Raw genomic sequence first — 22296 nt, forward strand, 5'->3', positions numbered from 1 at the left:
GGCAGGATAGAAATCTAGCAGCTAAAAAACTTATGGCAGCAGTGACTCCCCAAAAGATTGTCGGTGGGTCTGTTGGTGCAACAGAAAAATTAATAAGCAGCGTTTGACAAGGGGAAAACTAGAAGAAGAGTTGGTTTTTATATGCCGACTTTCTCTACCACTTAAGGGAGACTCAAATCGGCTTACAATCAACTTCCCTTCCCCACAACAGACACCCTGTGAGGTAGGTGGGGCTGAGAGAGTGTGACTAGCCCAAGGTCACCCAGCTGGGTTCGTGTGGAGGAGTGGGTTCACCAGATTAGCGTCCACCGCTCATGTGGAGGAGTGGGGAATCAAACCCGGTTCTCCAGATCACAGTCCACCGCTCCAAACCACTGCTCTTAACCACTACACCACGCTGGCTCTATCTAAAGACTGCATGTTATCAAAAAAGATAAGTGGATGTGAGAGAAAAACATGTTTTGTGATATGATCCCCCTGCAGTTTGTGGTAGTTTTAAAATAGTGAACCACAGGCCTTACCGTTTGTGAACTGAGTGGTACTGTGCACAGGAGACACTTCATGGGCTGCTGGGATAGAGAAGCTAGCTAAAATTGGGAAATTCACATATCCTCCAGCCCCTACATAAAGCTACCCATTAGTTTCTAGTGATTGTTTGCCAAGCTTTGTTACTCCAAGGGCTATCAGGTTTATCTTTTGCTCTGTACCTTTCCCAAATTACTACCTGGTATTTTCCACTGTTTTCAAAGAGGTAGCAGCCATTTTTTGCCTTTGGTGCCTCTTGAAACCCATGCTTCAACCACACAGTCTAAACTAATTAAGTCTGCAACACCTCTTGTGCTCCCTTTTAAGATTGCTGCAGACTTTGGGGTTTTCCTGAAGTACTGGACCATTATAATCAACATGCAGCCTAACAAAATGTTGGGGGGGAGAGGCTTGACAGTTTGCCCACATTTGTGCAAAAATTTGACTGGTTCCAATAAAAATTATGCTGCTGTACTTTTTAGATTTTATTTCTACCACAAATGTATTGCAACATTTATACCGTCACGCAGAGAAAAGTTCACTGAATACAATGGGACTAATTTCCTACACACAAACATGCATAAGATCAGGCTCCAAGCATCCAGACAAGTCACTTCTAGCTAACCAAAAGAAAGCCCTACTATTCAGTTGTCTCCGTAGTCCAAGATGCAGTTGTTGGTTACGGGGATTTAGAACCCCTGAACTGCTTTATCATTCTTGCCCTCGATGGCCTTACAAAATGATGGCATTACAGGGAGATGGACTGGGCATGGGAAAACAGGATAGCTAGGTTCCCCAAAACCCTACATGCCTGCATTCCCTCATCATACATCACTTGTTTCATAATGTTTAGGAAAATAAACAAGCAGAAACTGCCGCAAGTATACATCACACTCCTTCCCCTCTAGGTACAGGGAAATATGGTTGTGTGTCCATTGATGTTTTGTAGGGAGCCCTGTGAGGCAGAGTGGTAAGCTGCAGTCCTGCAGTCCAAGCTCTGCTCACGACCTGAGTTTGATCCCAACGGAAGTTAGTGTCATGTAGCTGGCTCAAGGTTGACTCAGCCTTCCATCCTTCCAAGGTTGGTAAAATGAGTACCCAGCTTGCTGGGGGTAAAGGGAAGGTGACTGGGGAAGGCACTGGCAAACCACCCCGCAAACAAAGTCTGCCTAGTAAACGTCAGGATGTGACATCACCCCATGGGTCAGGAATGACCCAGTGCTTGCACAGGGGACCTTTACTTACTTTGTAGTATACTTCTACTATTCAACAGGTAAACAGAAATGCTGCAAGTCTAGATTGCATATCGGGAGCATCAACTGTCCCTGTAACCCAGGTACCGGGTTAATAGGATGGCTGTTTCAACATGCAAATATCCTACATGGTTTTATTTCCATGAAACGGTAAAGGCAGGAACCTATTGCAGTCTTGTTTCACTCTTGTGGTCTGCGAGTGCCTTTATTCATTCACAACATAATCGATAGAGGGGTTACATATTTCAAAGTCTGCTGCATAATGCAACAAAACCAAAGATATGCCAATACTTAAGTAGTCCTCATGTAATTTCTGACCACTGCAATGTAATACATCAGAAAATCCAGAATAGCCTCCTTTTTACCCTTGCTCTAAATTGATGAGAAGGAAACCCCTCCCTGAAAATCCCAGATGTACCCATCTTCAAAAGCAAAAACACATTCAGACCATGGTCATGGTAGCAGAAATCTCCCATCACTCCAGACGCCATCTTGTAAATCTAGTGTTTATGAGAAGGAATAAAAATTGTGTACAAATGATCAGTTTTTGATACTTCAGAAACGTGATGGATCTGAATATTTATTGGAAATAAATCTTCATGTATCAGCTTCCTTCCAAAAATCAAAGCACATATACCTTTGTTGGCAGAGGAAATAGATCTGTTGCTATTGTTTTTCACACACAAGTCAGTACTCAGAAGAAGACAGAGGATGCAGAATTTGTTTAGCCTCTTTTAAGTCTCACCTTTCATTTTTTGTTCATGTTCAAAAAGCTTATGGCTGGGAAAATACACTCTAAAATATGGAAGCTAAGCCTACTGAAATCTCAGAAGCCACAGAAGTGGCTGAATCATATTTTCAACAGCTGGGATGGTTTCAGGCTCCTTACAGAAGCAAAAGCATACTTAAGCAAAAAAAAGTATAGAATAAATTAAGCTACATACAACCATGCCAATGTGCCCAACCATGCAAATGTGCCCAGACTATATAAAGTATACAAACCAAGCTAGTTTTTTCTGGCACAAAATTGGGATGAACTGGATACAGAATTAGAAAGGGCACCCACCCCTGTGCACCCATCATGGTTGCAATAATCCAAGGAGAGAAATAGCCCTGCTGCCAGGCCTCTAATCCCTTTCATTGTATTTTCTTTTGTTAACCACTGCTGGACTTCGAGCTGCTGTTTTTTAAAGGTACAAGTATCAGCCCTACTTTGAAAGCTCTTTAAGGTATCAGGTGCCAACTAAGCACAAGTATTTCTCCCCCCCCCCCAGCACATGCAGCATCTTCAGGGTCAAAAGGCACTTTTCAAAAGAACATGTCATGATATTACCCAGCTTCAAGATTTAGGAAAAGATAAATTTCTGTCCAGGCAGAACAGCAGCAAAACACTTGCTGGGTGGTTGTGTGCAGGCAGGTTAGGCACCAGCCATGTTCGTCCTGAGGCAGTTCTTCACCAGCCTTCTGTCCTCCAAAATTTAACTATGGCCTCCTCATCAGTCACGATGGCATTTCCAAGATCAGGCCAGCTATGCAAGTTAGACACGGACTTCTTAGGGCTGTAGGTGAACAGCCCTCTTTGAGGCTATGGCACCCCACCCCCCAAGAGCTAGGGATGGTCTCCTCTGCTGCCTTCTCCAGCCTCATAGGGAGCTGATTTTAAACATCGGAACAGGCCAAACTCTGTCTTGGCTATTTCCAATTAAGCCACTGCAAGTCAAGAAAAAGGAGGAGAGTTGGTTTTTATATGCCAACTTTTTCTACCACTTAAGGAGTATCAAGGCAGCTTACAGTTGCTTTCCCTTCCCCCTCACAACAGGCACCTTGTGAGGTAGATGGGGCTGAGAGAGTTCTGAGAGAACTGTGACAAGCCCAAGGTTACCCAACAGGCTTCATGTGGAGGGGTGGGGAATCAAACCAGGTTCTCCAGATTAGAGTCCGCCACTCTTAACCACTGCACCATGCTGGCTCTCCACTATGGTGGAGAGAATGGCTTCTATCTCAGTTGGCGATTTCCAGTTTTATCATCACAGCTTCCAGTTTTTAATAAAGCTATTTGGTAAGCAGGGGCAGAAATATAGAATTTCACATCCCAATCCAAAACACAGCGAGGTAATTATGATAGTTTTCAGCCCTACCAAAAGTACAATAAGAGTTTGGCTCTATACTATTGACATCAGAATTAATTCCTAGCATCTGCCATCAAGCCCTGACTTGGATGGCTCAGGCTAGCCTGATCTCGTCAGATCTCAGAAGCTAAGCAGGGACAGCCCTGGTTAGTATTTGGGTGGGAGACCACCAAGGAAGTCCGGGGTTGCTAAAAAGGAAGGCACTGGCAAACCCACCTCTTGCCTTGAAAACCCCATAAGGGGTTGCCATAAGTCGACTGCGACTTGACGGCACTTTACACACACACGTCTGCCATCAAAGTACTTGCTTCCATAAGAAAAAAAATAAGAATTATAGGAAAGAAATTTGAAAATAAGCAAATCCCTGGAAAAGGCTGGTTGCCAAAGTTTATCTGGGTACCCAAGGTTGGGCAGGAAGAATATATATATACTGAAAATATAATTTATTAGAAGCGCTATGTAAAGGTTAAAAATATTTAAAAACATTAAAATACAGTTATCAACCCTAGGAAATGCCATTGTGCTATTTTAATGTTTTTTAAAAAATTTAACCTTTACCTAGCGCTTCTAATAAATTATATTTTCAGTATATACTTTTTTTTCCCTACCCAACCTTGGGTACCCAGCTTCTGTTTTCAGGTTGGGTTTTATTCCCCTCTTTTTCCTTCTGCCAAAGTTTATCTCCTGATAGAGGTCTCCTTCATTCATGCTGTGCTACGAATTTCGCTACATCTTCATCCAGAAGAAAAGGTGACTGAAGATTTTTTGCTTTCAGGTATGTCTCTAGACCCTTAAAAAAGGAGGAAAGAGGAATAATGTAAGTTATTTTGGAAGGACTCTCTAGTTCTACCATGGTCACTGTTTTACTGTCCAACCCTATGCATCCTCTCAGAAGTAAGGATTTGCAAAACAAATTAATTGTCCTTTCAAAAGATTCACATTTTTATAATACTGGTTAGTATTCCCTGTTGTTTCTGAAATTTAATCTGATTCTGCGGGAAATGTTTCTAGCTGCAGAGCTTCAACGTTAAGTTTTGTATCTCCAAATTCCCTTCTGATCACTTTAACTCTAAATCAGGCTGCTTTGGTTTCCCCCAGAACCACTTGCTGCAGGACCGACATTAATTAGTGGAAACACTGCAGAAAGAAAAGACCAGCCCACCAAAGTCTCTTCTGTTGCAAAATCTGTTTGACTGTGATGACTGGAGGGCTTCAATGTTAGTTTCATATATCCTGGTCTATCCTGACTTTTTCACTTTCCTATAACATCATTAAACCAGACCACCAAGCACCAAATGAATAAATGTTCCTTCATCCATCAACATCCTCATTCTTATAATGACTGGCACTTCTTTCATTTGTTTTCCATACTATTTTTCAGCCCCTTCTCCAGCCATGGGGAGGGGGGTGAAAAGCAGAAAGGAATGCTTTTGTATCAAAAGGTGTATTTTTATCCTCTAAAGAGGACCGAACTCCTTACTCCATTTTGTATTTGGATGCAACCAACTTTTAGTAACACAATTCTAATCAACTATGCTTTTAATGTAAATATTTTCAATAATCATTTTGTTGTTGCTCTGAAGTTTTTAATGTTTCTAATGATGCTCTGATGCAGTGGTTCCCAACGTGGGGCACACGCCCCACAGGGGGGCAATTTGATTTTTAAGGGGGGCAATTCGAGAATGAGTTATTAACAGTGAATTTTTTGCATTTCTTATGGTTCTAGGGGCCTCATATACAGTATATAAATAGATATTGTGACATACACATTTTAAAAATTAAAATCAGATTAAACACGGCGGTCACATGAACACATGAAGCTGCCTTATACTGAATCAGACCCTTGGTCCATCAAAGTCAGCACTGTCCACTCAGACCGGTGGCGGCTCTCCAGGGTCTCAGACAGAGGTCTTTCACATCACCCACTTGGTCCCTTTAACTGGAGATGCTGGGGATTGAACCTAGGACCTTCTGCACGCCAAGCAGATGCTCTACCACTGAGCCACAGCCCCTCCCCTTTAAAAGCCTTGAGCTGGCGACAATGTCACGGTGGGGGGGGCGCATCAGGATTTTAGAGATGCTTAGGTGGGGCATGCCAAAAAAAGGTTGGGAATCACCACTCTAACGTCTCTTCGGGAGTACTGCAGACAGTACAACTCAAATCTGATAAATAATAGAAATTAAAATGCAAATATTTTGTGCTCTGCCATGTTTGGTAGGAGCGTGATGAAATCTTGAAGAATCCACTCCAACTGTGCCTTTACAGTGAGGGAAAAAAGTATTTGATCCCCTGCTGAATTGGCCCGTTTGCCCTCTGACGAAGAAATGACCAGTCCATAATTTTAATGGTAGGTTTATTGTAGCTGTGAGAGACAGAATAACAACAGGAAAACCCCCAGAAACCCAGAAGACAAAAGTCAGAGATTGATGTGCATTATAATGAGTGAAATAAGTATTTGATCCCTTTGCAAAAGATGACAGCACTTGGTGGCAAAACCCTTGTTGGCAATTACAGAGGTCAGACGTTTCTTGTAGGCGGCCACCAGGTTTGCACATATCTCAGGAGGTATTTTGTCCCACTCCTCTTTGCAGATCCTCTCCAAGTCAGTAAGATTTCGAGGCTGATGTGTAGCTACTCGAACCTTCAGCTCCCTCCACAGGTTTTCGATGGGATTAAGGTCTGGAGACTGGCTAGGCCACTCCAGGACCTTAATGTGCTTCTTCTTGAGCCACTCCTTTGTTGCCTTGGCCGTGTGTTTTGGGTCATTGTCATGCTGGAATATCCATCCTCGACCCATTTTCAATTCCCTGGCTGAGGGAAGGAGGTGCTCACCCAAGATTTGATGATACATGGTCCCGTCCAACGTCCCTTCGATGCGGTGAAGGTGTCCTGTCCCCTTAGCAGACAAACACCCCCAAAGCATAATATGTGCCCCTCCATGTTTGAGGGTGGGGATGGTGTTCTTGGGGTAGTAGGCAGCATTCCTCCTCCTCCAAACACGGCGAGTTGAGTTGATGCCAAAGAGCTCGATTTTGGTCTCATCTGACCACAACACTTTCACCCAGTTCTCCTCTGGGTCATTCAGATGTGCATTGGCAAACTGCAGACGGGCCTGTACATGTGCTGTCTTGAGCAAGAGGACCTTGCGGGCTCTGCAAGATCTCAGTCCTTCACAGCGTAGTGTGTTACCAACTGTTTTCATGGTGACTATGGTCCCAGCTGCCCTGAGATCACTGACAAGTCCCCCCCGTGTAGTTCTGGGCTGCTTCATCACCGTTCTCATGATCATTGCAACTCCACAAGATGAGATCTTGCATGGAGCCCCAGACTGAGGGAGGTTGACAGTTAGGGTTAGGATTGTCACCTTCTCACCAAGCTGCTTGGCAATAGTATTGTAGCCCCGTCCAGCCTTGTGCAGGTCTACAATCTTGTCCCTGACATCCTTGGACAGCTCTTTGGTCTTGGTCATAGTGGCTAGTTTGGAATCTGATGGATTGATTGCTTCTGTCGACAGCAGAACCCCAACCCTAACCCTAACCTGGTTGGTAGATAGGGGATCAAATACCTATTTCACTCATTATAATGCACATCAATCTCTGACTTTTGTCTTCTGGGTTTCTGGGGTTTTTCCTGGTTATTCTGTCTCTCACAGCTACAATAAACCTACCATTAAAATTATCGACTGGTCATTTCTTCATCAGAGGGCAGACGGGCAAATTTAACAGGGGATCAAATATTTTTTCCCCTCACTGTATTTCTAAGCCAGTGCGAAAGTACATGGTTGATTTCCCTTAACACAGTCTACAAAAAAATCTACTCTCACCTCCCCAAAGTAAGAGACTAGAGGCGAAATTTCACAAACAACAGGTGGCTCTTCATCTCCTGATAAACTGAAAAAGAGAAAAAAAATGCAGTTAATGGTTCTCTGCAGATATGAGTGCAATCAAAAGAAGCACTAGAGCATGCACAGAGTGTCTTTTCTCACACCAATGGAGTAACCGCAAGAGGCCCTTACATACCTGGGATTGGAAGAAAGAGATTCCATGTCAGAAAGGGAAACATCTCAGCAAGCTACAATCCCCAGCCCCTCTTGCTTTAAAAATCAGTTGCTGTATTCACACCTGTGAAGCTACTTTCCCCCTCCCCTAATGTAAAAGACCATGTCTCAGAAGCTACATATCTTGCTGCAAACATTTAACACTGGAGACTGCAGTTTTCCAGTCCTCCTGCTCCAAGATTGCTTCCCTGAACTACAACTTCCAGAATTCCACTGTGTGTGGAGAGAACATGAGCAGCAGCCACACCTACCTGTGTTTCTCAGGTATTCTTTGGCCATTGGCATCAACAAATGTTGCTCCAGCCTTCACAGCCCAGCGGTAATGTTGGGACAGGAGCGCCCGCCGTGCCGTGGTGGGTGTATCTTTGTCGGCAGTGTCTGCATTTTTCAGGGGGGAGAATTCATCTTCTCGCGGGACTTCAAAGGCCACAAAATGCCTATCAACAAGGGAGAACATAGAGGCTTAAAATCGGCTGCCCAAAGTCAATGGCATGCTTTAAAAGAGGGAGAAAATGACCACAGGATAGACACAGAAACAGAAGTAGGGAGGTCAGGAAGGAAGGTTGCCATTGCTGATCTTGGGTCTTCCCCCACCCCGGCTCTTTGGTGGCAACTGGTTTGGGCTTTAACCAATTACTTCTTATTAGCCAGATCGAGGTTCCAAGGACCACTCAAAGAGGTCTGCATTTGAGAAGACTCAAGGTTCTAACTGGTTGCAGACAACAGAAAATGCCAGTGTAGGAAAACACTAAACAGAGTGGGGAGAACAGAAATAGGCTTTAAATTATTTTAAACGTTCCATTGGGGAAAATGGAAGCGGAACCATTTAATTAAATAATTTTATTGACTCAATTTATCCAGCTCACTTCCAAGCCATGTGCCATGATGTACTTACTGGCTGATTAAAAGTCCCCCATAAACCCAAACACCTGTCTATAGAAGAGGTTGCCCCTCCAACGTAATTTGTTCATTACATCAAGTACAACCAGTCCTCTGAATGGCTCCCCCAAGAGCCACACAACAAAGTTATGTACCCTCTGAAGAGGATGCCCATCTCTGTGGGAGCTGCAGCTCTGAGCAGGCTTCCTTCCCATCAGAAGACACCTCCAGATCCATGATTCACAAAGGAAAAGAGCAAGTGGGGGATAATCTCTGTACCTTTACGCAAAGCAAATATCTGGGAGGAGGGGTCTAAGCTCTCCTTCAATTTTTAATTCAGAGAAATAAGTTATCTAAGGCACTGATTAACTGAGAGAAGTAAGTTACCATCAGTTATCAGAAGCCACTCTTTCCAGCTACTACTTCTATCCCAAAAGGTACCAGCTAATGCAATCTCCCCCATCAAAGAATACAGAGAAGAAAAAAAGAGAGTGAGTAGGGGAGAGAGGTCTGCCACTAACTTAGAAAACTGGAACACATCAAACACAAACTTCTCCAGCTTTATCCCGTTGGGTTTTAGAGGCTTTACCAGATTGCCCTCCTCGTCCACAAACGGCACCTTCTTGATAGCCACGTGCTGCTTCAGCAGGGGTTCGAATTTCCTAGTGGGGTGGAAGAACGGAACCTTGAGCAAATGTGAGCCTCCCCCTCCCCATGTTCTGAGGTTTCCACAATACTAGCAGTGCCAGGCAAGTATTCTCAGCGAAACTCATGTGCCTGCTGTTATCCATCTTCCCCTCCAAGGTAAAGGGATGAGGCAGCTGCATTCTGGGACTGGATGAAGCCCCACAGGCCTCCAGAATACACCTTAGAGTTTGTCTTGCAAACTTCTGCAACTGGCCTGAACACAGGGGCCGAGGGTTGGCACAATGAAGCAGAGGGGGAAAACACCCAATCTAAAAAATTAATTTGGGTACCCAAAACGTTGGGTGAAACAAGGCCTAAATAAAACAGTGAAATATATTATAGAGTGCTTATGCTTATATTAAAAACAACATATTTTGCACACATAAAATTTCAAATAAAAATATAATCATTCAGTGTCAGCCTGGGTATGTATTATAAAATGTAATCCAAGTGAGTGTTGCTAAACTATATTTAGAAATGTATAAGCACACATCCAAGTAGTGTAGTTAACATAATTCTTTCTGGACTGAAGTGGCATAACATTCAGAGTGTGCACCTCATTATCAACCAAAAGAAAAGTGCCCAACAGACTGCCAATCCTTGACTGGGAAGGGGCCGTGGCTTTGTGGTAGAGCATCTGCTTGGCATGCAGAAGGCCCCAGGTTCAGTCCCCAGCATCGCCACTTAAAGGGACTAGACAGGTAGGTGATGTGAAAGACCTCTACCTGAGACCTTGGAGAGCCACTGCTGGTCTGAGTAGATAATACTGACTTTGATGGACCAAGGGTCTGATTCAGCATAAGGCAGCTTCATGCGTTCATGCGACTGGCACCATCCACTCCTAGCAGGCAACAGGGCAATCTCCCATTTCCTGCTGCAACAGGGCAAGAGAGGGCCACTCTCGAGCTCCTCTAAGCCCTGCTGGTGTCTTGCAGGGCTGATGCAGCACAAGGGAACCACGTGCCGCTTCCTCCCCATGTGACTCTCCCAGCAGCTGCAGACAGCTGAGTGTGACTCATCTGCTCTCCTGGAAGCCCTGTCATTGCTGGCAGGAATGGAAAGAGCCACGGTCCTCCTGTCAGAGGGGAAAGAGTGTATTTGTGTGGAGGAGGGGGTGTACACTGAAAGGCATTTTGCACAGGGCCCCTCAAGACCTGCAGCCAGTACTGAACAAGATGGAGGGGGCACTGCGAGTGGCTGGGCAGGGGTGCCTTGGTAAATTATCTGGTGTGGGAAGAGTGCCCATAGGCAGAGCATTTAAGCCCACTGGCCTAGAGAGGCAAACAGAAGAAGATGAAGAAGAATTGGTTTTTATATGCCAACTTTCTCTAGCACTTAAGGAAGCATCATATCAGCTTACAATCACCTTCCCTTCCCCTCCACACAACAGCCACCCTGTGAGGTAGGTGGAGCTGAGAGAGTGTGACTAGCCCAAGGTCACCCAGCTGGCTTCATGTGCAGGAGTGGGGAAACAAATCCAGTTCACCAGATTAGCCTCCGCCACTCATGTGGAGGAGTGGGGAATCAAACCTGGTTCTCCAGATCAGAGCCCACCACGCCAAACCACCACGCTTAACGACTACACCACGCTGAAGCCACGCTCCGTTCTACACAACCAGCAAAGCAACCGACTGATCTGGGACTGTCAGCTTGGCTGCTTGGGATAAGCAGAACAGTTTCCACTGACTGAGAATGATGGTTTTACAAGTTGCCAAAGAGTTTGGGGAATTTTTTTGGGGGGGAGGTAACTTCAGCAGAGCCTGAAACACAGAAAATTAAGCTCTTTCTGAACCTTCCCTTCCGCAGTAATATAGATCTGTCCTACAGTATACATAAAAGTTGCTGGACAGGTCAAATCTCTCTGTTTTTTAAAAGCCTGACCAACAGCCACAGAAGAACGCCTACGTTTTGTCACTGGAAATTATACAGAGAAACTTTCTGCATCTAAATTTATCTGGACAGCATTTTTCATCATAGGCCTTTGGAATGAATGCAGATTGATATCTTCATATAATCGGTAGCAAGTTGTTTAAGTTGCCACCTTCTGACCCTCACGGCCCTCCTTCCCTCCCTATTACAGCAAAAGGCTTCTAACCAAATGACTGAAGTCTCAAATATGATGCTAAACAACTCGCAGAGCCTGATCTGAGGCATCAAGCTCTTTCTGAATCCGATCTTCTGTAAAGCTGCAGTTCCTGCAAGTTTGGTGTCACTTTCAAATCCATATTCTCCACTTCCTAAACCCTGAAATTATCCATCAGGAACACCCCCCTCCAGGATGGGTGGGCCCCAAAGGACTTACTCTGCTATTGCCTGAAGGAAGCCAAGGGTGAAGAAGTGATTGCAGATATTACCGGAGCTGTATGTCAAGCGCCCATCGGGGTTCCGCATCTGTGCAGTTTCCAAGGTGATCTCGCTGTATTCCACCACCTGACACACTCCATCCACACGACACACCACCCCAACAGGCTCTGTGGGGTATGCTTTCTCCACTACCTGCAAGTAGAGGATTGATACCGGATCAGGAACTTGGGGAAGAAGGAATGGCCCAAGAAGCAGGATGCTACAGGTCAAAGCAAACTCTAAGCTAAAGCGAATAAAACTTGCCAACTTCAAGCGTGCATACATTTGCTTATGGTGTATGAAATTCTCTAACTTGTGCAAACCACAGTGGATGAGGAGTTTTGCAAAATATCAAAAATACACCCACCTCTTTAGTATTTCTACCATAAAGTCCAGAAACTCACTTTTCATGTTTTATGCAAACATCTAGTATTGGCAAAAGACAGAGCCGTTTTTTTTTTTTTAATAAGGGAGCAAAAAGCAGAGGGACCGCAGATTTTTGTGACCTGCTTTGAAGGTGGAAGAGGGGGAATATTAAATGAATGCATAAAACGGAGCCCATTAATGGCTTAGCAGAGACAACATAGTGAAAAATGTTTGCAAAGAACTTCCAGAGATTCCAAAAAGACATCATAGAAGGACCAAACTAAAGCACAGCTTTTTTAACTCTGGCTATCAAGCAGAGTCACAGCTAACAGAATGGAAGAACCCTCCCCCCAAACCCTTCAGCTATTCCAGTCCCCTGCCCTACTTATCAGTGAGCTGTAGGGGATCACATCACATACCCCCACCAAGACATTTCGGCCCCCTTCACCTTAGCACCACAATCGGCCTCTTTAGAGACACAGAAGCCAATGAAGACTGGATCTGCCATTTTGACAAGGATGTTGTCCACGCAGTACACATGGATGTACTGAATGCAGCGCCGATCCATATCCTCCAGGATCTTGTTGTCCACCAGAGCACGGTACAAACCGCCATTGCCATCTGTAAGATGCAAGAAACACAGAACCATTGTCACTTTTATCCATCCACATAGGATTAGGACAAATACAACATTTGTAGAACTAGTTTGGAAGTGGCCTTGCCTCATTCAGTACCAACATCTCTATCCTTCTCCAGGACTGAAGACTACCAATGAACAGCACCAGTTGGCAAGTACCTGTGTGTCACCAATCCCCAGACTGGTTTTGCTACATTTAAAAATCATTAACATGAAAGAACCATATAAATATTGCACAAAAAAGGGGGCTGGTCAGTTTGCCTGAAGGGTGAGAGGGAGGGGAGAGAGTCCTTCTGTCATGTACATATCAAAGCTGTGGGCTCATGCTCCAAGTGAACATGCCTCTGGGACTTTTCTTCACCCAAAGATTCAAAGCAAAGTATAGGCAGAATGTAGCAGTATACACAAAAGGAAAACCAGCCCGCAACACAGGGCAACTTAGAAGCTATTAAGAAGCAGCAGGGAAGGAAAACCATCAACGTAGAGTAGCCCCAATAATTATTTTCTTTCTGTGCTTAACAGCAGCTCAGTTCTATGACTACTGGAGCAGTGCGGGGGTAGTTCTTAATGCACACAAGACAATCAGTTTATAATAGATTCAGGAGACAAGGGACTGTCTGCAGAATCAGCATAAAGAAACTTATTTCTGATATTATCAAATAATGGACTTCTTTAATCACACTGGCCCTAGTTAATATCCAGTAATGGCAGAACCTCTGCCACATTCCTTATTCCCACAGTACAGAAGAGGGACAGTTTTCTACCAGTCACAAAGCGAACTATCCTTTCTGTCCTCTTCAACACAAGAAGAACCAGGATGGAATCCAACAACGTTTTATTGTACCAAAAGCCATGTTAAATAAAAGGGTCCCCCATGAGGACCAGTCACATGGAAAGGCAGGTGTCTGTAGGACTGGGCTATGCAGCAAGCCCCGTGCTGTTGTTACCATTGCCATCCTGTTCTCCAAAATGACTGCAGGCAGTTGAGCAGCATAATACCAGTTATTTGTGCACATATACAAGAACGGGTGCAAGGTCACAATTTCTAAGATGTATTTCTCACAAGCAACAAGTGAGGAATAAGAGCACGTCAGGACTGTCCCACTTCAAATTGCCAAGTGGAAGCTCCTGAAATGCTTCTCTGTACAATGAAAAAAGGTAAAGGTAGTCCCCTGTGCAAGCACTGGGTCATTACTGACCCATGGGGTGATGTCACATCACAACGTTTACTAGCCAGACTTTGTTTACAGGGTGTTTACAGGGTGGCTTGCCATTGCCTTCCCCAGTCATCTACCCATTACCCCCAGCAATCTGAGTATTCATTTCAGGATGCAAAGCTGAGTCAGCCTTGAGCCAGCTACCTGAAAATGACTTCTGTTGGGATCGAACTCCGGTTGTGAGCAGAACTTTTGGCTGCAGTACTGCAGCTTAACACTCTGTGCCACAGGGATCCTTCTGTACTACAAATACAACTGGAAATAGCAAAGTAGATGTTGAACACTTTCTCCCTAATGTGCTGGTGTTCTAGGTTCAGGGAGTGCTTGTACCGAGAATCATTTAGTCATGTGACCCTCCAAGTAACAACGCTCAGACACTAATTGCTCGCCCCAACCACTGTATGCGAGAACCAAGCCCACGTTTTGCCCTACAAGAGTCCCACCATCTCCAACAAGAAGTTCATTCAGTCTTGCATTTAGTTTCCTACAGGGGCCACTCAAGTGAATCTGAGAAACAAAGAAGCTAGCAGAGAGGCACCAGCCCGCCCCGGGTTCAGGAACATGTGCATCCAGCCCCTGCTACAGCACCAGAGATCCACCTGTGGCACAGGCAAGGGCATACCTGGAGCCATGGCAACCTTGCCCTTCTCCTCCAGGATCGCCTTCCCATCAAAAGTGACAGCAGGAAGCATCCTCTGCTCAAACAGGACAACGTTTGACTTCTCCAAGTTAAAATAGTTGTGCTCCCGGAAGAACTTCTCAGTTGGCCCCAGCGTGAACTCGCTTGTCATAATATACCTGCAGAGAAGGAAAAAAAAACCTCCTTACGAGTGCAGGAAGATGCATTCAATTCAAACAAGCACAATTCTGGCTCAGCTTCCCCCCCCCCCCCTTTCGGTAACTGGGCATGCTTAACACGTGACACCTAGGATTTTGTGAAAACACAGGTAAAAATACATGAATGCCTTACGAAACTGCAGTATGCCAAGTCAGACCACTGGCCCACCTAGACCAGCGCTGTCAATTGTGAATGTCAGTGGCTCCCCAAGGTCTTGGGCACAGATACACCTTTCCCATCAATTGCTCTACCTGCGATCCTATTTAAACAGAGATGCTAGGGACCTTCTGCATGCAAAGACAGCACTCAGCCACTGAGCTATGGCCCTACTGGTATGAAGCTGCTTTATACTGAATATGACTATTGATCCAGCGAGCTCTGCACTGGCAAAGGCTCTCTGGGGTCCCAGGCAGAAAAAGCTCTTTCCTATCCCCTGCTAACAGAGTTCCTTTAACTGGAGATGCCTGGCATTGAACCATGGACCTTCTGCATGCAAAGCAGATGTTCTAACACTAAACCTTGGTCTTTCCCTTCCGCCCCATGACAATACCTTTTATGCCAAAGCAGACCACCAGCAACCTCTTTTTCCCTGGTCTCTCCAGTCATCCATCGCTTACTTCATGCGCAAGCTATTCAAGGCAGAGACCTGTTTATTTTAACCTTCTGTATAGCTCTTTATATAAAAGACAGTCATGCTAGGAAAAGTTGAGGGCAGCAGGAAAAGAGCAAGACCCGACAAGAGATGGATTGACTCAATAAAGGAAGCCACGGCCCTCAATATGCAAGACCTGAGCAAGGCTGTCAAAGATAGGACATTTTGGAGGACTTTGGTTCATAGGGTCGCCATGAGTCGTAAGCGACTTGACAGCACTTAACACACACACACAAACATTGATCTTTATATATTTCAGCCTCTATGGAAATCATTGTTGCTGTTAGATACCTTTTACATATTTCCGTTGGTCTGGCAGCAAAGCAGAATTCTGGAGCATCACCCCCTAGCTTCACAGAGTAGTTGGCAATTGTTGAGAGTTATACTTAACAGACCCACGAACCAGGCTACTCACCAAGGGACGGTGCACTGTGTGCCAAAACGCCCGCCCGCCAGCTGCTGCACTCTGCGGATCCTCTCCGCCTGGATCTGATAAAGAGTCTTGTGGCTGGGCAGCCCCACGTCATACATGCCCTTGGGATAAGGCACCCCCAGGCGCGTTCCTTGTCCCCCAGCCAGAAGGAGCACTGCCACCTTGTCCTGAGAGATCTGACGGAGCCCTGGAGGGGAGCAGAGAAAGACCAACTCTGGGCTGGAAGAAACCTTGGACAGCTTCAGGAAAGGAAGCAGAAACTGAGAGCTGAAGGACGGACGCTATTCCTCCTTCTGCACAAGCTCAAAAGCATGTGTTTCTAAGAACATAAGAAAAGCCATGCTGCATCAGACCAAGGCCCATCAAGTCCAGCAGTCTGTTCACACAGTGGCCAAGCAATACTTGTTAAGGTTTCCATAAATGTCATTCTACCATTAGGAGAACCGTCCCTGAATCCTCCCTGCTTGGCTCTCAGGATATGAAGCTCTCTTCTTGAAGGAGTGGGCTATATAGCAGTGTTCACAAGTTACAGTGATCAATGTGTGCTAATTCTCATGTTACAATCAGCACGCATACAGCTGAACATGTGGTACAAACCCCCAATTTACCCAGATACTGGCACCTAGCAGGGCCATCTTAACACATGGGCATGCTGGGCAGTTGCCCTGGGGCCCCACGAGCATAGGGGTCCCATGCTAATCTATGTATGTTGCCACTTGCTGTCAGTGAATAATTGAATGCCATACTAAAAAATATCATGTTACATTGTTCAAACGTGCTGTACAGCATGTTTTTAAATGTTTAAACACTGATTTTGTTGGAAGTACCAATAAATATATATTTAATTGTAATGGCCATTTACATTTTTATTCCTGTGAGTGGTTGTGTAGGTAGGGGCCCCAGTGCACTGGTTTGCCCAGGAGCCTATAATGCTGTTAAGGTGGCCAGGGCATCCAGTGTCATTTGTAAAGGGAAGGCACGTTGGCTCTTTCTTGCAGATTTATGCATGTATAGGATGTGCATTCACTGTAATATGTGAACAGGGCTACAGCGCAATCTAAACACAGTCACACCCTTTCTAAACCCGCTGACTTCCATGGACTTGGTGGTGGTGGTGGGAAGTGCCGTCAAGTCACAGCTGACTTATGGCCACCCCATAGGCTTTTCAAGGCAAGAGACATTCAGAGGTGGTTTTGCCATTGCCTGCCTCTGTGCGGACTGAGAGAGCTGTGACTGGCCCAAGATCATCCAGCAGGCTTCATGTGGAGGAGTGGGGAAATCGAACCTGTTCTCCAGATTAGAGTCCGGGTGTAAATCTTCTTAGGGTGGCTGTGCAAAACATTCACCAGCAACCAGGCCTGATACTGGGAAGAGGAGATGTAGATAACGTTGTGGGGTTTTTGTAAGTACTGTTAGCAGTTTTGAGGCCTTTATACTCAAAAAGGCAGACAGTTCACCTGGGTTTTAATGTACCTGTTTTATTATAAACTGCTTTAAGCAATGAGGAAAAGCAGTTTAGAAATATATAAAAACTGAAGAGCCAGTTTTCAACGGACGTTGTGATGAGTAGGCAGCAGATGGATTCTTCCTAGTTGGGAGGTGCCTGTTGAGGCTTAGCAGGTGGCCAGTGGGAGAGGTTTTGCACTGATGCTTGTCTGCCCCCCCCCAATCCAGGGTAAGGAGCCCCCCTCCCACCGATCCAGGGTAAGGAGCCCCTCTCTGCTGGCCTTGCTACCAAAGGGCACCAGAATGAAAAAAAGTAGCCGACGCAGGGCATTCTAGACTTCAGGGAATATGTGACCGGCGTCTAAGAAGCAGTTCCATTAACAGTATTTTGCAATAAACATACATTGGCCAGAATCTCCAAAGCCCCCTGCCCTTGCTCCGTGCCCCTAACAAGGCATTGAACTTGCATATATCAAAAACCCAGCGTGGAGTAGTGGTTAAGGTGTCAGAAACCCAGGTTCGAATCCCCACTCTACCATGGAAACTTGCTGGGCGACCTTGGGCTAGTCACACACTCTCAGCCCTGACCCTGGCTAGTATTTGGATGGGTGACCTCCAAGGAATACCAGGGCTGTGTGACGGGGAGGCAGGCAATGGCAAAACAACCCCCAAAGGTCACTTGCCTTGAAAACCCTACGGGGTTGCCATAGGTCAGCTGGGGCTTGATGGCAAAACAAACCAATCAACCAAAAAGCAGTCATCCTCTCCTCCACATATACCTGCGAGACTCCTTTTGAGCAGAGATGGTGTCAAAAACAAAACAAGGTTTTGCTAAGCGCTCTTGAAGGAGCTCTTTCGACTCTCCCGACCCCAGGTGAGTCAAAGGAGAAAATGAGCAGGTCCGATCTGGTATGGGGAAATGGCATAAAGTTCACCGGGGTTTTAATCTTGTTCGCTGTTATTGAAACTGCTCGCTGCTTTAAATTATTGCTTTGCTGTTTCACTTATCTGTTACCGTTTCAGTAGCTTGTTTTTCAAAAACGTGTGCCTTTGTCAGCCGCCTTGAAGGCTCTTCAGTGGAAATCTGGGATACACCTTTTAAAATAAAGAGACGCGCAACACTGAACCGCTCCGCCCTGTCATTTATGCCCGGAATCTACCATTGGAGATAGGCTGCCTCTGTCCACGGAAGGTCCATTCAGCACTCCCGGCTCTCACGGCACCAAGTAATGATGTGGTAAAATGGTTCGTAGAGGAGGAGACCCAAGACCATTGTTTGCAAGAAAACAGTTATTTATTCAGAGCAGCTGCTACCCAGAGCACTCTACCGAGTAAAAATCTCTGAGGACCGATTGTACTGAGGAAGGGATATTAATCCAAATTCAAGATAATGACAACCCATCAACATTCAGGGTAAAGCCGATAGCACTCCAGACATGGAGGCGGCAGTGTAGTAACAGTTTCACCCAGTTCTTGTTATGGTTTACTGCAGGAGTGGGGAACCTTTTTTCCGCCAAGAGCCATTTGGATATTTATAATATCATTCGCGGGCCATACAAAATTATCAACTTAAAAATTAGCCGACCAATACGTTTCTCCATGGCCTGGGTGGGAAAGGGCTAACACAGTTTCTTGGGCGGTCCTAGCAGCTCCATAGCTAGTGACTCTTCTGCAAGGGGGAAAGAAGGTACCTTTTCTTGGCAAAACAAACTCACATCCGCCTTGAATAGAGGCTATTCCTGTCCGCGGGAGGGGGCGGATCGCCTGCTTAGATCCTTACGAGCGAGAAATCTGCCAGGACTCACAAAGGGCCAGACCAAATGATTTCGTGGGCCTTAAACGTCCCCCGGGCCTGCCGTTCCCCACCCCTGGTATACTGTAACCCTCCATGACTCTTGCCCCAATTCCTTAGCACAGAGATATTCCGCCCAGCAACAAGCTATCCCCTGGCTGTCTTAATACATGGCAATACATTTTTCAGACAGGAAAAGAGATGATCGCAAATTGCTAAATCAGGGGACCTTCCACAGTCAGGGGAAGTCTACCCTGCTGTCTCGTTGACCAAGCTCTTCCAGCGCCTTGCGGGCAACCGCGACCAGAGCGCCGCCTACCTTCTTCCTCCCACCTCTCCAGCGCCGCCCCGTCGCTCCTGCGGACGCTGCCCAGGAACTGGGCCGGGATGGGCTCCCAATTGCCGCGCAGCCCTCCCGGGCCGGGGCCGCCTTGCTCCCGGGCGCTGGCCTCCGCCGCCCGCTGGCAGTGCCGGCCCAGCTCTCGGGCGTCCAGCTGCGCCAGCGTGGCTCGCAGGGAGTCCCGCCGGGCCGCTCCCAGCTCGCCCCAAAAGCGCAGCAGGTGAGCCTGGCCGGAGCGCTCCAGGCGCGCGCGGAGCTCCTCCTCCGAGGGCCCCATGGCGCTTCCCCAGGCGCGGCCTGCAGTTCCCCCGGTCGAGCGCAAGCGATTTCCCCGGAGCGCGCCTTTGCCTCCTGGCCGGGCTCGCCGCCTGTAAGGACGGGGTGTTTTTTTTTTTTTCCCCTTCTTCCTCCTGCACCTTTGTCCTCCTCCTGCCCACCTCGGCTTGCGAAGGGTCTCCGTCCAATCGGAGGCCCCAGACGGGCCGAGAGCCGCTGAAGGAAGGGGGCGGGGGGATGCAACGGCTGGGCAGGGAAAGCCCTGCGCGGAGGGCGGAGGAAAGTGCGGGGCGGCCGCGGGCGCGCGGCTCGCCTGCGGCGGGTGGCACGCCCCCCTTTCCAGCATCCTGTTTTCAGCCCGGACTCAAAGGCGGCTCGTTTCCCCTTGCAACGTGTCCGGAAAACCTTTTTTTTCCCCAACGGGGTAGGGGAGTGGGGAAGTCATCGGAAAAGTCAAGCATGCTAGGGAAAAAAACTTTTTTTCAACGGGGTAGTGGAGCGGAAAAGTCATCGGAAAAGACAAGCATGCTAGGCAGGAGGGCAGCAGAAGTTTCCTCTCCAGACCAGGCACAAGAGAGGTCTCTTTTTAACCTCTTTAATGTACAAGTTGAGGGCAGCAGGAAAAGAGGAAGACCCAACAAGAGATGGATTGACTCAATAAAGGAAGCCACAGCCTCCAATTTGCAAGATCTGAGCAAGGCTGCCAAAGATAGGACATTTTGGAGGACTTTCATTCATAGGGTCGCCATGAGTCGGAAGCGACTTGACGGCACTTAACACACACACAATGTACTAGCTCCTCCTCCCCCACAGAAATGGAGCCCTGCAGGGATGACCAAGACCAATCTGCGTGGCCTGCACACTTCCATCATCCATTCAGCCCCTCGATCTTTCCCTGGCGGATCATCTGGGGGCCATTCGTTGATGCAGCAGCAGCAACCTCTGCCTGCTAAATATTCACGTCTGTCATTTGATCGGTCAGTGCATCAAGGCGCATCTGGGTCATGGGCAGCCAGGAGTCTGGATTCTCAGGGCTGTGCTATGGCTGCCCTGAAACCAATCTGGGAGGCAGAAGTCCCACTCAGGGATACGCAAGTCTGTAATAAAGCCAGCATCCTCTAGCAACTTGACTTCATTTTACAAAGCACATGTAGGGCAGGAGGAAGCTACTGAGCGACTAATGTGCTTCAGAATACAGTCGTGGCCCTGCTGGATAAAACCAAAGTGGGACCCTGGAGTCCAGCATCTTGTTTCACAGAGTGAATGTCCCCCAGAAGGGCTACAAGTAGAGGCACTACCTCTGATCATGGTTTGTATCACAGCTACATCATTTACTGGATACCTATGCTGCTTTCTGACCCCCCAGTCCCTTAAGCAACTCCCAACCTTTGGAAAATGAAACAAGTTCCATTATTTAAAGTCACATTTCAGTTTAAAAATTAAAACCACACAAAATGGATTAAGAAGAGATGAAATGAGAGAGCAAAATTAATTTTAAAAAGTTGAACTTTGAAACAAATCAAAAGCAACCTTTCAGAAACAAACTGCTCTCCCATATGTGTATATTTAGTACCTCCAAATAGATGGGTACAAGAGGCGATTTGGAGCTTGGCCAGGGGTGTGATGGTGCATTCACCTTCCCCCTGTGCTCCTGGATCCCAGGTATGGGGCAACTGGTCTTCCAGAACTGTCATAAAGGTAAGGTTGCCAACCTCCAGGTAGTAGCTGGAGATCTCCTGTTATTACAATTGATCTCCAGCCGATAGAGATCGGTTCACCTGGAGAAAATGGCCGCTTTGGCAATTGGACTCTAGTTTATGGCATTGAAGCCCCTCCCCAAACCCCTCCCTCCTCAGGTTCCACCCCAAACCCCCCCCCCGTCGGTGGCAAAGAGGGACCTGGCAACCCTACATAAAGGAGTAGAAAAGGGCAAGAGTCCAGTAGCACCTCAAAGACTAACAAAAATATTTTCTGGTAGGGTATGAGCTTTCGTGAGCCACAGCTCACTTCTTCAGAAGAAGTGAGCTGTGGCTCAGGAAAGCTCATACCCTACCAGAAAATATTTTTGTTAGTCTTTGAGGTGCTACTGGACTCTTGCCCTTTTCTACTACTGCAGACAGACTAACACGGCTACCCACTGTGAATTATCTACATAAAGGATTCAGTGAATCTGCCGATTTCCCATCTGAAACCTCTAAACTAAAGGCCGTAGCTGCAGCTTGTGACTGTGAGTTCTGCAAGGCAATTTAAGTGAAAAACAAAAGGTAGTGTAACCTGTCAGTTCTGAATGGATTCCATGTCCCCTTTGCCATGGCAGTGAAGCGGAGGGAGGGATCAAGCAGGCCCAACCGGGCCTGGGGGAGCTCAGGGGCCCCCTCAGTTTCTTTGCCCGGAGCGAACAAAAGCTCCCTTCCCACCCTGTCTG

The 22296-nt window shown here is 46.7% G+C and overlaps 1 protein-coding gene across 1 annotated transcript; it reads right to left on the reverse strand.

Moving 5' to 3' along the window:
- Positions 1 to 4575: 4575 nt before the first annotated feature.
- On the reverse strand, positions 4576 to 19872 carry UAP1L1 (UDP-N-acetylglucosamine pyrophosphorylase 1 like 1). The gene is made up of 9 exons (XM_056860480.1): positions 19575 to 19872; positions 16000 to 16204; positions 14717 to 14892; positions 12689 to 12861; positions 11834 to 12027; positions 9366 to 9506; positions 8217 to 8402; positions 7732 to 7798; positions 4576 to 4697 (listed from the first exon to the last, which is right to left on the reverse strand). The coding sequence occupies exons 1-9, from the start codon at positions 19870 to 19872 to the stop codon at positions 4608 to 4610; spliced, it is 1530 nt and encodes a 509-aa protein (XP_056716458.1). The 3' UTR covers positions 4576 to 4607.
- Positions 19873 to 22296: the final 2424 nt, after the last annotated feature.

The sequence above is a fragment of the Euleptes europaea genome, chromosome 14 (assembly GCF_029931775.1).
Source record: "Euleptes europaea isolate rEulEur1 chromosome 14, rEulEur1.hap1, whole genome shotgun sequence".
In the NCBI taxonomy this organism is placed as follows: Eukaryota; Metazoa; Chordata; class Lepidosauria; order Squamata; family Sphaerodactylidae; genus Euleptes; species Euleptes europaea.

Bases quoted from the DNA above. Each gene is read 5' to 3' on its own strand.
- UAP1L1 (XM_056860480.1), bottom strand. From the start codon at position 19,872: ATGGGGCCCTCGGAGGAGGAGCTCCGCGCGCGCCTGGAGCGCTCCGGC. The intron at 14,893-15,999 runs GTGAGTAGCCTG...CCTTCTCTGCAG, and splicing joins ACACAGTGCACCGTCCCTTG to GTATATTATGACAAGCGAGT. The intron at 9,507-11,833 runs GTAAGTCCTTTG...CCACCCCACTAG, and splicing joins TTCCTTCAGGCAATAGCAGA to GAAATTCGAACCCCTGCTGA.